This window comes from Gouania willdenowi, unplaced genomic scaffold (genome assembly GCF_900634775.1).
Source record: "Gouania willdenowi unplaced genomic scaffold, fGouWil2.1 scaffold_55_arrow_ctg1, whole genome shotgun sequence".
In the NCBI taxonomy this organism is placed as follows: domain Eukaryota; kingdom Metazoa; phylum Chordata; class Actinopteri; order Blenniiformes; family Gobiesocidae; genus Gouania; species Gouania willdenowi.
In genome coordinates, this window is record NW_021145219.1 from 976,907 (window position 1) to 993,227 (window position 16,321).

The 16,321-nt window shown below is 41.6% G+C and overlaps 1 protein-coding gene across 1 annotated transcript in view; it reads left to right on the plus strand.

The window, feature by feature from the left end:
* Positions 1-761: 761 nt before the first annotated feature.
* The window catches only part of rrh (retinal pigment epithelium-derived rhodopsin homolog), a 31,396-nt gene continuing 15,836 nt past the window's right edge, over positions 762-16,321 (plus strand). Inside the window, exons 1-3 of the mRNA XM_028442556.1 lie at positions 762-909; positions 7,418-7,608; positions 15,660-15,759. Of these exons, the coding sequence (XP_028298357.1) occupies positions 798-909; positions 7,418-7,608; positions 15,660-15,759 (403 nt within the window). The 5' untranslated portion in view covers positions 762-797. The remainder of the gene's footprint in view (positions 910-7,417; positions 7,609-15,659; positions 15,760-16,321) is intronic.

Sequence of the window (16,321 nt, forward strand, 5' to 3'; positions counted from 1 at the left end):
TCACATCATAGCCGACCAATCAGATTAAACGTAATGCACCACACCAAAACAGAATTGAATAAAGGTTATTTTCTCTGTTTTAGAGTTCATAAATGTAGCTATACTTAGAGCCTGAGAATTTTTGTTTTTATTTTGAATTGAATTCATTGGTGTTCTTTTATTTAAAAAAGAATTGTACATCTTGAAAATCCTTTTTATTTTATACAGATTACATTATTTTTAAGAAACTTGAAAAAAAGTTCCAATTTTTCAATCTCTTCCTTTTTAAGTTTATACATCAGATGTTTACTGTATGCAAGGGAACCGTGGCATGATTTATTACCAAAAAATAAACATGATGGGGGGGGGGGGGGGGGGGGGGGGGGGGTGAAAGTAACTAGTAACTTTCACTTTCAGTACTATTTAATTGAGCTAGTTTTTTCTTGTACTTGAGTATTTTATGTATGACTTACTTGTCAACAATCAAGTAACTTCTTCTTCAGTAGGATATATCAGTACTCTTTACACCTCTGGAAACTACTAAAAACCTTTTCCAACTGTTTGGTTTCTATTAAAATAAGAATAATTCGCTCAAACCTAAAAACACTTTCAAGCAGTGAAGACAGATTTCTGAATGAGGCAGGTTTACTTTTGTTTTAATAAAGCTTAATGGTCAAAGTTCAATCTTTAAGCAACTCCACGTGAGTGTTAATCCTCTTGGATGTAGTGTGGGAGGCTCACACGCACGCAGCCTCTCCACATTCTTCAGTGAGAGTGTTTCAGAGCACGGCCTCTCTGCACCTTCAGCTCCTGCAACGATGGGGATGGACCTCCAAGTCAATACGTCTGGGAATTTTGAGCAATATGAGGGAAAGAGTGTGTTCACCCAAACGGAGCACAACATTGTGGCTGGATATCTTATTACTGCAGGTAAAATATTTAATGTCGACAACAATCTTTTGTGTAGGGTTGGGCATCGTTTGAAATTGAACAATTCCGGTTCCGATTCCTTGTTTCGATTCCGATTCCTAGCATTTCCTGATTCAGATTCTTTTAAGAAGCATGGCCAAAAAAGTTTCCATGTTTTAAATGTGCTGCTAACCAGAGGTTTTTCTGGATGAATTAGTAATAGTAATAATTTTGATTATATAACCTTATTACTTTTTATAAACTTTACTAGGAATTTCTCACAGGATGTTTTCAACTGGTATATAAATATCAAATATATGAACTTGAATATGAATATACACATTTTCTTTTCATTAGAGCTTTATTTTTGAAAACCTAAAGAAAACCAATTTACAAATCCTAAGTATGTGACTGCATTTCTATTACCCTTTGAAATGCGCAAAATCTAAATAGCGCAATAAAAATTGTAATGGAAACGCCTGAATTTTGAAAAAACGCTCAAATAATGCTAAAAAGTTTTTACGCTTTCATGAGGATATTGAAATACTGAAATGTGTCCCAAAAGGAAACATCTTTTCCACAAATACGCGTCACAGGACTTGATGTACCTGGTCACGTGACCACTTCTCTTGTGAATATGATGCGGTACGTGTAAACAGAAGAGGAGACCGGGACATTTCTTAGCATTATACTTAAAGGGCCCATGTTACGCTAAATCAACTTTTCTGTGCTTTAAACATCATAAAGTGCTATATGGGCTTCATACACATGCCCAAAGTGTTTTTCTCATTGATTTCCTCAATTGTTAGTTAGAGGGTGATTTGCTCCTTTCTTACTGCAGGGCGAGGCCAAACACTTCGCTCCAATTTGATGACGCGTTCCCACTTGATGACGAATTTGACGCGGCACTGAGCTGGAGAAGCGGCCTCCAGGAAACTCTCTGCCATGATTGACATGTAAACAGACACGCCCACGAAGGCGAGCATTTCAGGGTCTATGTATGTACCGGCGAACGCCCCACCCCCACCGTTTGTCTTGTGTTTATAAAGCAGCATGAGTTTGGCTACGGAGTGGGTGGGAGGAGGGCGTGCCATCCTCTGGCCCTACGTCACCGTGCAGGGAGGAGGAAGTCAGTGTCCCGTCTACAAACACGCCCACTCATGAATATGCATAAGTGGGACACAAATCAGCCTGTTTGTGTAGAGTTGCTCAAAAAGTGACTTTTCAGAGGCTAAAACTCTGAAAAACAGGCGAGTTTGGGAAAATAAACCTAAAATACTATGTTTTTGGGGCTCTTAGAACAAATGGAGTTGGGTGAAAAATAGCATGATACGGGACCTATTAAAATTATTACTGCCACATTAGAGGTGAAACAACAAAGTAATACGGAGTGTTAAAGAGGTTTGAAGTGTCTGACTTACTGCGGCGAAGTCTCGCGGGATGAGATTTAACAGGAGTTACGAGGCTCCTGCCCAAAACAGCCTTCAATGGAAACACGTTCAAAACTTAAGCCATATCACACTGGAGGTCGTGCTGTTGTGATGAAATATCAGCACTGGTGTGATTCGGTCGTAGGCACGAGGCCGAGTGTTGTAGATAATCACACCAGTGCTGATATTTCAGTACAACAGCACGACCTCCAGTGTGATATTGCTTTTATACAACAGTTCGACAAGCACATTTTATTAGTTAACAGTAATAAGTGACAACAGATTATGATTTATTTGTTTACTTATTCATTTGGTTCCACCAACAAAAATAGTTCCACAAGTGGAGAGCATACACGCTATGTTGACACTGCAGGCAAATGTGACCCAAACCGGATCTTTTTGCTCATATGCGACCTGTATTTATCTGACATCCCTATCCCACTGCTGACTCCAACTCCAAAGAACATTTCTCAGTACGACACACAGTACTGAATGCCTAAATATTTATTTCCATAAACACCATAGCCTGCTGGGTCATGGATCACCTTAGGACCTCTTCTGCGCATGTACGTTCCTTCAGCATCGCATTCCGTTCAAGCTTCAAATTGATTGAAGACACATTTAATATGTAATATGACGATCACAGACCAAAAATCTGAGTTTTTGAAAAAATCTAAACTGTGCATTAAGACCTGCAGTGTGAACATAGTGACAGTGTACTGTGTTGTGGAGGCCAAGATGTAACATTAATGAACTGTATTTAGATCAGCTGTACAGCAGAGTGATATGATCCGTAAGAAGTACCAGTGCCGTTGGTGCTCTATATCGGCACTCTTGGAATGTCTGTCGTCCAATCAAATCACTTGGTCTTAACCAACTGTTGTATAAAAGAACAACTTGTGCAACCCAGTTCAGATTAGCGGCAGCTACAGGATAAAAAAAACTGTTCAGTCACACACTGTAATGCAAACACTTCAGGTGGATTTTTCTTCGTTGGTGTTTGGTGGCTTCTTCTTCCTTCGGTTTGCGGACTGGGTATCGGAAGTAGGAACCAAAATTTAAAAATTTGAACAATTCCGGGAGGCTCGGAAAGTTAGTGCCGGGACCAATCGATGCCCAACCCTACTTTTGTGTCTGCTTATTTAGTTTTCACACCATTTGATTTTAGAGAAAAAAAATCATTTTTTTATTTAACCCTTTCAGTTGTCTTTAAATTATAATCTAACAGCTTTTGGGGTCTAAATTGCACTTCTCTAACTCAAATGCAACAGGACAATCACTTCTACTTAAATGGATGAATACAGACTGTTTTGTTAATCCGCCTCAGGATGAGCTTTTTGTCTCTAATTGCTCTGCATGACTAATAGACGACTACTGTTCCCATCATGTACACAGATTCCTGGCAACCGTAGAGCCCTATTGAAAGGCCATTTAATCAATTCACAAATTAGAGGAAATTAGTCATTATGGAACATTTGAAAGTGACTGCATCGAATCACACTAATGTGACTGAAAGACTGTGCAGCAGCTGATATTATGTCTTCCAAACTTTAAATATTGTTTCATTATTGTTTAAGTGCTCGAAAAGCAAACTTGAAAAACTCTGTATTTACAGTATGTAGTATGTATGTAGTAGTACATACTACATACATATTTGTATGTATGTCACATGAGTCTGACAAAGAATGTTTTCATTGTCTGTTTCATTCTTTTCCTCCACCCCCTTTTTTCTCTTTTCTTCTTCCCCACTCTTTTTTTTCTTTATTTGTCTTTCCTTTTTTCCCTCTTTTTTCTCTTCTTCTTTTGTTTTCATTGTTAATATTATTATTATTATTATTTTGCCTCTTTAATACACACATTTGTATTATTACCCAGTGCTTTGGGAAGAAAACAATTTTATCTGTCAAACTTTGATCAAACTCACTAAGATAAGTTATTTTTGATGTGGCAAACCAACACATAAAATACTGTTACACAAGCTAGAGAGAAAACAGTAAGATTATGGCCTAGGGTATTTACAGGAACCACTAATCCATTAAGAGGAAATATAATCTGGGGAATTATTGTTTTCTGACTTAAAATGAGAAATAGTTTTTTCCAAAAAAAAAAAAACAAATACAAATAATTTGATGCAATGGACTGGTGCCATGTCCAGGGTGTCGCCTCGCCCAATGACTGCTGGAGATAGACACGCAGACCCTGAAAAAGAGCGAGCACGTTTGGAAATTGTTGGAATATACAAATTATTTAAATTTGAGCTTGTTCCCAATGTTTTATTCCTTCATCGGAATTCAGCGATCCCACCAAGCTCTCAAGGAAATCAGATAAATGGCCATCTTCTTTCATTATGCCTGTTTATTTATCCTGTTAAAGGGATCTTCCACTGTTTTTACAAGCTTAGCCTAAAATCTTTTAAATGTACTCCGTAGAAAATCTAAACCTAACAAAACACATTATTATGCACCATATTAATTGTGTTTCCTTTTGAAAATAGGAACTTTACAGTTTTAGAGCCTGTGTTCCACCATCGTTTGTGACCGCAGGGGGCAATAGTTCCAGTGAAGACAATGAAGCAGAGAAGAAGAGTTCTCCTCATGGACATTTACTGTCCCTTAAACAGTGCATGGCTGACGCTCTGATGGCTGAAGTTAGAGAGAGTAATCACGGACTGTTGAAGACACACAAACCCTGAGGATAGAAGTCTTTTTGGGTAGGAGTCCTTCAACAGTCCGTAATTACTCACTAACTTCAGCCACCAGAGCATCGGCTGTGCACTGTTTAAGGCTGTGTTGTAATTGTTATACTAACATACTAAGTCTGAAGTCAAAATGAGTATGTAGTGTGTTTACATTAGATAGTATTAAAAGATTGAGTACATGAGAAATACCCGGATGTATACTATATGGCGACATTTTTTAAGTATGCACAGTGAGCACACTAGTCATACTCAACCGCCCCATGATGCATTGAGCGGAATGTGAAATGATCCTGGGACCGAGTGTCATGGTCTGAGTTCACATCGTACTGAGATTGTATATGCGCATGTGAGCACATGCAAACTACCGAAAAATAAATTTTTGCTAAAAAAATTATTAGTGTTATTCATTTTTGTTTATTTATGTTTTCAAAGTGAATGGACACATGTTTCATTTGTTTATTGGATTAAGTTAGGGTTAGGGGTCAGGGTTATAATCTCAGTACGGAGGTAAACTCAGACCGTGACACCAGCTTCAAGCTAAAAGTCAAACATCCCCTTTTCACAACAAAAGCCTCTCTTCTTTCATTAGTTTTTAACGCTTTTGTAAATAGGGCTCTTGTTTTGAAGTTAAAGGATCAACAGTATATCAGTCTATCTTAGACCTTCCAAAGTCAACTACAGCCACATATGGTTAAAATTTTACATTTTCATACAAATTTATTAAAAAGTTTATTTAAAAATATGACTTATTTTGTTTTAACCCGGAAGTTGAGACGCACGGTTCCTCTGGAGCGCCGCTTCTCCCCGTGACCAGACAATATCTTTTGGTACAAAAACAAAGAGCGATTGTTTTTCCTGTGCAGAATGTATAACAAAGGAAATAATTAGATGTTCTTCAGCCGCTCGCATGCCTTTAGCTCAGAGAGAGTGGACATGTATGTCCACTGTGGAGGCGCGGTGCAGACTGTGGAGGGACCACTCGATTTCAGAAGAGGGCGGAGCAGCAGCTCAGAGAGCAGGATTAGTGAAAATTTCTCAGAGATGCAGGAAGGAAGCCCAATAATACTTTGGGGGTGTTTTTGATAAGGAATTAACATTGTAACAAGGTTAAAAGCTCAAAAAAGATTTAGCATGATATAAGACCTTTGACAGGAGGTTTAGTCAGTAGAGTCCCCAAAAATCTCAGAAATGTCCGAATTAAATGTGTTTCCGCAAGTTTTATGTATCAAAGACCACATATTATCCACTTTTTAAATTAAAATGTTTTCAGAACTTTCAAAGTTCCTCAGTGTGCTTCAAGTTTTTGTCCTTGTAGGTCAAAATGCATCTTAGGAAACTTGAAAGTATACTTCAGTGGGAACGCTCATCCTTCTAATCATACTTATAGTATACATTAGACAGTATATACTCATTGAGTGTGTAGTGTATGTACATAAGCGTTCTGTTTGGAACACAATTAATTTAAAGTAGTGTTTGTATCGCCACCTTAAAAATGCCAACTTTTCATCAGACTGCTCCACACAAATCTGTAGTGATTGTGTATGTGGCGCGTGTGCTGGCACTTGTGTGAAAACACTGGCTCTGATTGGCTACTATGAAACATGACGCCGCCTTAGCCAATCATTTTCTCACACCTTGTTTTTAACCCACCATGAAGCCAGGGATGCTTTCGGATCACAGGTTATTCAATAAATGCATGTAACGCACCGCATTTAACGCTCAGTAACGTTAACGGCATTGTAACGGCGTAAAAAATAATTAGTTAGATTACCCCGTTACTGAAAAACAAACGCTGTTATTTTTAATGCCGTTTTTCCTAACACTGCTTTTAACCCATTTTATTTCTGATTAAAACAAGGAATTACATCTTTAAGATGACTATATACTATGGCCCAAATAATAATAAACTTCCTGGATAACAGTGGATATTATTCAGATCAATAAATAAATATGTTATCACAGATTCATAGAACAATGGACCATCATTTTGCTGACTTTATGGCTTGACCCCAAAAATCTCTCCTTTATTCCCCCTTATAGATGGCCCTGTCTCCACATGACTGTTCTTCAATGTTCATGTCTGTGTTCAACCACCTTCAGCTACAGTGGGGTTCCCAGGTCTCTGGAACCTTTATTTTGGGGGTCACGGGCTGAAAAGGTTGAGAACCACTGCTCCCATATGGAGCCCGTACCATGAGTTTGACACATGTGCATTAACGCGATCATGGGGAAGCCTAAAATGTTCACAGAAGACTGCATTATGAAAATCAGTCTCATGTTTTAAACAAACAGTAACGTAAAGTTGAATGAGAATGTTTGTAGCTGCTAAAAGAATGGTGTTATCTATTACCCCATATTTGTCTTGGGATCCTTTCCACTTTTTTTTTTTTTTTAATTTCAGGTGTCGTCAGTTTGACAAGCAACATCGTTGTGCTGATTATGTTTGTCAAGTTTAAAGAGCTCCGCAATGCCACAAACTACATTATAATAAACCTGGCTTTCACTGACATTGGAGTGGCTGGGATTGGATATCCCATGTCAGCTGCTTCCGACATTCACGGCAGCTGGAAATTTGGCTACACTGGTTGTCAGGTAAGTAAAGCACGCAGCTCGTCTTTGCTAAATGGAAAGCAATGTGATGATTTAGCATACAATAGCCAGACATTTGGGCAATGTTGTAAATGATTAATGTCATTATTGTGGGTTTTCTAAAAGAGTAAAAACAAACAGATTCGATGGCTGCGTCCGAATAGTCCCTCCTATCTCCTTTCCTATCCACTTTTCCTTAACCCCTTGGATGACGTCACGGGTTAAGGGAAGGTATTAGGAGACTTCCTAAAGGAGTTATGGAAAGGCCATCACATTGTTTTGACAATCAGATACACTTCCACTCGATGACTTAATAATCCAACGGCAGCAAAGGTCAGTGACGTCACCTGTGGTGAAAAAAAACAACAAATTTCCGAAAATGGACTATTAAAAAGCGCTTTTTGAAAAACTTCCCCTGTGCATCTAACTGCTGATATAATCACAAATATCACAAGGTTATTCACATATATCAAAGGAAAAGATGCTACCAGGCTACGAAGAACAAAAGTGAAACTAAAAGAACGTCTCATTGAGAATGGTTGCTCACACTCACCTTCCACTCAGAAATCAACATTATTCCAATATAAGTATGATTTTATGAAATTGTTACATTTATGCAAGATATAGGCCTACATAACGTTGTATACATACAAATGTACAACCACACAAAGCATTCCTAGGTGAATCAAATATGTTGAATAAAACATAATGTAATAATAATAAATAATATAATAATACATTTTAGTTGTAATGCACTTTACATTTGATTCCAAATCTCAAAGTGCTAATGTGGCTAAAAATGTCTCTGATCCCTTTTTCTTGAATGACTGAGTGCATATTTTATATCAGTTATAATCTTTATATCAGTTTTAGATTATTTAAAGTCAAAGTCAAAGTCAAGTCAAGTCAAAGTCAAAGTGTTTATTGTCATCTGTACAGTTAGAAACACGTTTCCCTGTACAATGAAATTCTTGCTTTGCCGACCGCCAGTGAATGCCTACGTAATAAAGGAATAAATAATAAAGGAATAAATCGAGATAAAAGAACTATAATAAATACAGTGGCATGCAACACTGTTATTCAACAAAACCTGAACATTAAATACAAAACACCTGTACAATTAAAAATACAAATATATTAGCTATACAGAGGAGAGGTGATATATACAATGGTATGTGCATAAAAGCTGTTTCATAATAGAGAGACATGGTGTTAGCTGTGCATGGGCGCATCTAAAGTGCGAATGCAGGTGGTGTGCAAAGTACAGTGGAGAAGGGGGTGGGGGGGGGGGGGGGGGTGAATGAATAGTTCATTAGACTCCAATCACTTATTTAGGAGTCTAATGGCCGAGGGGAAGAAGGAGTTTTTGAGTCTGCTGGTCCTGCATTTCACACTTCTGTACCTCCGGCCTGAGGGTAGAAGTGTGAACAGTCCGTGTTGGGGGTGAGTGGAGTCCTTGATGATGGCGGCAGCTCTCCTGTGGACTCTGCGCTTGTAGATGCTCTGCAGAGAGGGCAGCGGAGACCTGGTGATCTTCGTAGCAGTCTTCACTACTCTCTGCAAGCGTTTGCGGTCCATGACAGTGGTGTTGCCGTACCACACGGTGATGCAGCTGGTCAGGATGGGCTCAACAATGCAGCTGTAGAAGTTGCTGAGGATCTTTGAGGACATCCCAAATTTCCTCAGCCTCCTCAGGAAGTACAGCCGCTGTTGAGCTTTCTTCACCAGCTGTGTGGTGTTGAGGGTCCAGGTGAGGTCGTCTCTGATGTGGACCCCAAGATATTTGAAACTGCTCACCCTTTCCACTTCCAGCTCCTGGATAGACAGTGGCTGATGAGGACGCCTCTCCTTCCTCATGTCCACTATCAGCTCCTTCGTCTTTTCCGTGTTGAGGGTGAGGTTGTTGTCTTCACACCACGTCACCAGACTGGACACCTCCCCCCTGTAGGCCGCTTCGTCTCCGCCAGTGATACGTCCTATCACTGCGGTGTCGTCCGCAAACTTCAGGATGGTGTTGTCCTTGTGGGAGGCGACACAGTCGTGGGTGAAGAGGGTGTAGAGGATGGGGCTGAGGACACAACCCTGAGGAGTGCCAATGTTCGTGATAAGGCTGGCTGAAGTCCTGGACCCAATCCTGACAGACTGGGGCCTGCCAGTAAGAAAGTCCTGGAGCCAGTCACAGAGGGAGGGGTGGAGTCCAAGGGAAAACAGTTTGTGGGTGAGTTTGTGGGGGATGTAACTCATCCAAAACCGGAATAATGGAATTAATTAGTTGGTCTCTCAGTGCTATCGATCAGATTTTTTCGACGAAAAGAACCGGGGGTGGTGAACCCGCATGTCCAAGCGGGACGTTTGCGGCTGGATACACCCTTGACCCTTGGAACAAGTGGCGAGTTGTGTGTCTGTCCATCCTTTCCGTGGAAGACGTGGAGGACATCTACATGATTGGAATAATGATAGTAGGCATGCTGCTGATCGGAGCTGGTGGCTTCCTAATCTATCGAAAAGTCCGTACTACGCTGGCGACTGTTTTGGAAAAGCTGCCAGTGATTTCTGAAGGATGTAGCAGGGCTCTGAACACTCAGACTCATGTGTTGATCGATATCAAAAGCAAGCAAGAGCTGCTTTTGGATCGTCTACGCGTTATGGATAACAACTGGGAGAAGTTGGAGGCCCGGCTTGGAAGTGGAAACTAGGCCATTCATTGGATTACAGCAGAGAGACCCAGGACAGAAGGCTATTGGAAATTGACATAGCCTGTATCAAATCACATTGCTTATCTCCCTTTCGGCTCCCCAGCTAGCCAAGGCTAAAGCCAAGGTTGTCTCAACTCTTATCACCAGGAAGTTTCTGCAGACGGCGGCTCTTACCCCCACTCCCTCCCCCCGCTCCTTCCCTACATTCCCACCTGGAACTGTTGATGCTGAACTTTTCCACACGTCATCTGGTTGTCAGTAACGCAGCTACAGGTCTTCAACTTCAAATGCCTCGTTGGCCATCTTTCCCCACCTCCCATCCACAGCTGCATGGAGGCGTGGTTGCAGCGCCCATTGGCAGCACGCCCATGTCCCCAAACGGCTGGAATCCTGCTGTTCTTCCCACCTGACCCCCTCCCCCAGCCAACCTCCCACCCAACCCTTCCCACGTGCCTTGTCTCGAGTTGTTTGACTGTGTCATGCTTACATTTATGTTTGCAGAGGCGTTTTTTTTTCCTGGTTTCACACTGTTTTCTCTGTTTAGGGAAATCAGTTTCAAACTGGCAGTTTTTTTTTTCCCCTCACCCCTCCTCTCCTCCTGTTGTTGATCCCTTTTTCACCTAAATATGTGGGCGCCGCAAAAGGCTGCCCCGGTGTGTTGATGTGTCTTCTTTCACTGCAACTACCAAGTCAAATTCCTCGTATTGTTCTAAACTGTACCTGGTCAATAAAGCTGATTCTGATTCTGATTCTGATTCTGATGACCGTGTTGAAGGCAGAGCTGTAGTCTATAAAGAGCATCCTGATGTAGGAGTCTTTATTTTCCAGGTGGGAGAGGGAGAAGTGAAGGGCAGCAGCAATGGCGTCCGAGGTGGACCTGTTGGGACGGTAGGCATACTGCAGGGGGTCCAGTGTGTCCGGTATGCTGCTCCGAATGTGGGTCAGCACCACCCTCTCAAAGCACTTCATAATGATTGGAGTGAGTGCTACTGGCCTGTAGTCATTCAGGCAGGTGGGGGGGCTCTTCTTGGGGAGGGGGACGATGGTGGTGGTCTTCAAGCAGGAGGGTACGGTGCTCTGACTGAGGGAAAGGTTGAAGATGGAGGTGAGCACGTCTGTCAGCTTGTTGGTGCATGCTCTGAGGGCCCGCCCAGGAATGTTGTCTGGTCCTGCTGCTTTGCGGGGGTTTATCCTCCTCAGGACCGTGCGTACCTCGGCTGATGAGACGACCAGTGGGGGGTGGGAGGGCGGTTGGGGGTTAAGTAGATGCCTCCTCTCTGTGCTGGGGTTGGAGATCTCAAAGCGTGCGTAGAAAGTGTTGAGGTCATCTGGCAGGCTGTCTGAGGTGCTGGTGGTGCTGGAGCTGGTCCTGTAGTCAGTGATGTGCTGCAGGCCTTGCCACATCCGCCCAGAGTCAGCAGTGGAGTAGAAGTCATCCAGCTTCTCTCTGTACTGCTTCTTGGCCGCTGTGATGGCCTTCCTCAGTCCGTACTTTGCAGTTTTGTACTCACTCTCATTGCCAGATGTGTATGCAGCAGAGCGAGCACGCAGCATGTGTCGTACCTGACTGTTTATCCAGGGCTTCTGGTTGGGAAACTTCTTGACTTGTGCGGTGGGTACGATGTTGTTGACACAAGTGCTAATGTACCCAGTCACGTACTCAGCATAGTCCTGTACGTTGACAGAAGAGTCCTCCAGTGTGGCTGCAGCTCTAAACACATCCCAGTCTGTCCTAGCAAAACAGTCCTGCAATGTGCCCTCAGTCTCTGGGGTCCAGAGCTTAACCTGTTTGGTGATCGGGGGTGAGTGCTTCAGTCTTTGTCTGTAGGCCGGATACAGGAACAAAGAGATGTGGTCCGATTGTCCGAAGTGGGGGCGGGGTGCAGCCCTGTATGCCCCACGTATGTTGGTGTAAACATGATCCAGGGTGTTTTTCTCACGGGTGGGAATGTCCACATGCTGGTAATATTTGGGAAATACAGACCGTAAGTTGCAGTGGTTGAAGTCGCCGGCGGCAATCAAAACGGCATCGGGATGTGCCGTCTCGAGTTCGCTGATGACGTCGTGGAGTTTACCGAGCGCTACGGTAGTGTTGGCTCGCGGCGGAATGTACACAGCGGCCAGAAACACAGACGTAAATTCCCTTGGTAGGTAGTAGGGACGGCATCTCAGCAATAAAAACTCCACGTCCGGTGAACAGTGCTTGTGTACGGTCCGTATATCTCCGCACCACGCGTTGTTGATAAACACACACACACCGCCCCCTTTCCTCTTACCGGAGGCTGCTGTCCTGTCTCCGCGGTGCACCGAGTGAGTCTCGAGCTGCACCGCCGACTCCGGGACGTTGTGTGAGAGCCAGGTTTCAGTGAAAATGAGGGCACAGCATTCTCTCATTTCCCGGTGTGTTGTCATCCTGGCTCTTAGCTCGTGCAGTTTGTTCTCCAGAGACCGCACGTTAGCAAGCAGGAGGCTGGGTAGCGGTGGTCGGTTGGCACGGGCTTTCAGCCGAGCATGGAGCCCTCCCCTCTTGCCTCTCTTACGTCGCCGTCTCCGGAGCACTCTCCTTGGGTCAGCTGGTTCACTCGAGGTCGAGGTCGGTGCATCTGGGTCTTCCTCGTGGTGATGGCGGTGGCCGCCGGAGCGCACAATGAGTTGTAGCTCCGGAGGTAAAAATCCAGTAAACTCAGATCTTTTTGAGTTTGCAATGTTCAGTAGAGTATGTCTATCGTATGTTAGCAGCGCACGACAGTTGTGCAATGTCGTGGGAAAAAAGAAGAAAACACAAAAAAGAAGAAAAAGCCGGCATTCGCGAGCGGAGCGAGCAAACACGTCTGCCTCGGGGGGCGCCATGCTTGTTCAAGGCATATTATTGCCTTTGATAACTTACATGATCTACTTCCTTTTTCAGTCTTTGTGAGTTTCCATGAAGACACAGATGAGAGGGTCCCTTTAAATGTTGTCGCCGCAAGGAATTGTGGGTCAGCATTATCTGGTCTCCTTTGGTAATGGATGCATCAGAGTTTCCTAGGCTGAAGGAAGTAATAAAGGAAGCATTGAGCCTCCTTTCCTTAGCTTTTAGAGAATTGGAACGCTCCTTATCATGGCCGCCACTTAAACACTTCCGGGGGTTAAGGAAAAGTGTATAGGAAAGGCAATAGGAGGGACTATTCGGACGCAACCAATGAGTGTTGCTGACAGATAATTAACCATGACATTGTCACAGGGTTAGGGTTAGTTGGGTTAGTTCACAGAAACTAGTGGACATCTTGGCTTTAACTAGTTAACTAGTAAACATTTTGAGGCTCACTAGTTAACGAGTAAACACAAAATACATGTTACTAGTTAGCTAGTGGGTATTTAGTACCTTATTAGTTAACATGTTGACATTTTTCCTCTCTACTAGTTTACTAGTACATGTTTCAGTGTTCTACTAGTAAACTAGTGAAGTCAAAGACCTCACTAGTATAGGAAACTGAGCTTTGATATCAAAGATATCTAATAAATGCTCAATCAGCTTTCCATAGACGCTGCAGGTGCAGGCGGGCAGCGAGCACGGTAGGCAGGTGTGTGCATTGTGCGTACATCCTGGAAGCTATAGTGTATTTCATTCATTGGGAAGCATAGTGCTCTGCCCTGTGACTGTCCCTGAACAGCCCCTCCCTCTCTGTATATTCAGCTTTCTCATCAATAATCTCTAAACAATGATGGACACATTTATACCATGTGGTAAATGGAGGCGATGGATACACATTTATCCTTATATATTATTACTGATTGTTTAAACACAGGAGACTGTGGTGATCTCATTATAAGGTATGGGACACATTAAACACATAATAAGATCACGATTCTATCGTCATTTGTATCAATTTAAAATCACATTTAATAATTTACCGTGATATTGTGTTTAATTTTATTTTAAAATACCATATTAAAGTGGTATGACTCTTTTTTCCTTTTGTAGATCTTAAACATCACTAATGACTTCTTTAATAATGATGACATGGCATTATGAGAGTGTGTCTGCAGCTTAAGCCAAGCATGCTGCTTAAACCTGCTGTGGAGCACGTTTGTGCCACGGACTGTGTTACTATGGTAACCAAGGTGTTTTCTTGTTGATGAAACGGCCGTTCCAGTTAGAACTGAACGGAGACTTAACCCTGAGCTGGGTTTGATGAAATACTCCTCTGGGAACACAAAGACAAGAGTTAACGCATGAAACTACAACTATAATAGAAACTAAACAGAACCAACAAAGACTTACAGAACAAAAAAAGGACCACAAGGGTTACAGGCAACTAAAACTAATCAGAACCTGACAAGCACAAGCTGTCATTTTAAGTGAAAAAGCTGCTAAATGATCTAAAAATCAGGCTGAATTCTTCACTCCAATATAAAACAATGGTATGTTTACAGGCAGTGTGACATCATCAATCAAGTGATTTCAAGATGGCGGTATTCCCATTTTTAAAAGGCAATTCAATGAATACAGTGCATAATAATGTGTTTTGTTAGACATAGATCTTCTAATAAGTACATTTAAAAGATTTTAGGCCAAACTTGTAGACACAGTGGAGATCCCTTTAATGCTGGGGTCGAATAATAATTCTGTGTGATAGATTGGATACAAATTCACTTCCAATTGTTGAATAATTCCCAGCAGCGGACATAACTTATTTCATTTGTTATGATTAACGGTGTGACAAAATATCACAATTTTATTGTTGATGGTACGAGTGGTAGCACTAAGTGTGGGTTTGTTAAGCCTATCATTCCAGTTTGTTCTAGGTTGAGTTTTTCATAACTTGTTATATATGTTAAGTTCATGCACAGAGAGGAATATTTGTTTAATGAAGAATGTCATGGTGACATGATATGGTTTCAATTTCAGACTGGGATGAATTGTCAGTGTCTTTATAATCTTCAAACAGGAAAAATTGGTCTTCCTTATGTCATTATTGTGTATTTTATTTTTATATATTCCTATTGAGTTGAAAAGGTCAGAGTTCGTATGCAAATATGTCCAGAGTTAGTCAAATAAAAACTTTGGTTATTTTTCTCAATGTTTCCTCCCTAAAGTACTGTATCGTATTGTTAGTGTCTATAGTCCCAGCATTAGGTATTATGCCTTACTGGATACTATTTCTAATAATATATATCACCTAATCTAATTCAATATGTATAAACAACATGAACACATATTTTAATGCTAAGTCAAAAATAGAAATTCAACCGATTTAGGAGTAATGGTTCTGGTATGTGTTTTATATTTATTGTACATGTTGTGGTGTGTGTGTGTGTGTGTGTGTGTGTGTGTGTGTGTGTGTGTGTGTGTGTGTGTGTGTGTGTGTTTCTCAGATCTATGCAGCACTTAACATCTTCTTTGGAATGGCAAGTATTGGTCTGCTCACTGTTGTGGCCATTGATCGTTACCTCACCATCTGCAGACCTGACCTAGGTATTCACTGGAAGGCTTTTGCTGTTCAGACACAATGTTGACTTCCACACACAATAAACAAACGCATACACACATAATTGGTTTGAACAACATAGTCTGGTCTATGTTCAGCTGCTAAAAAACATTTTTGCTTTGGTTTTTGTCATAACTTCATCTTCCTCCAAATTATGTCTGTTACGCTAACGTTTATCCCTTGCTCAAAAGAACGAGAGTGCGGATTAATTTACTTCAATACTCGTACACATTTACATGGTTGGAACATGTTTTAACAGAAAATGTATGTTTAGAGTGTAAAAAAAAATCTATTTGAAGATATATCGCATTATTTTACTGCGCAATTATCGTATTGTCATGACAATAGTTGTTGTGACCTTGAAAGGTCACAACAACAAGAAAGGGAGACAAGACCATGGTAATCATTCAAGAAATATGAATTGTTTAATTGAGCAAAATCTAACATTCATGTTAAATAAATCAAATTAAACCAAATTCCATCAAAGTAAACATTCCTGTGCATTTTAGCCCGTCAGGTCGGGAAAGCAACCATTATATGGCAACCCCC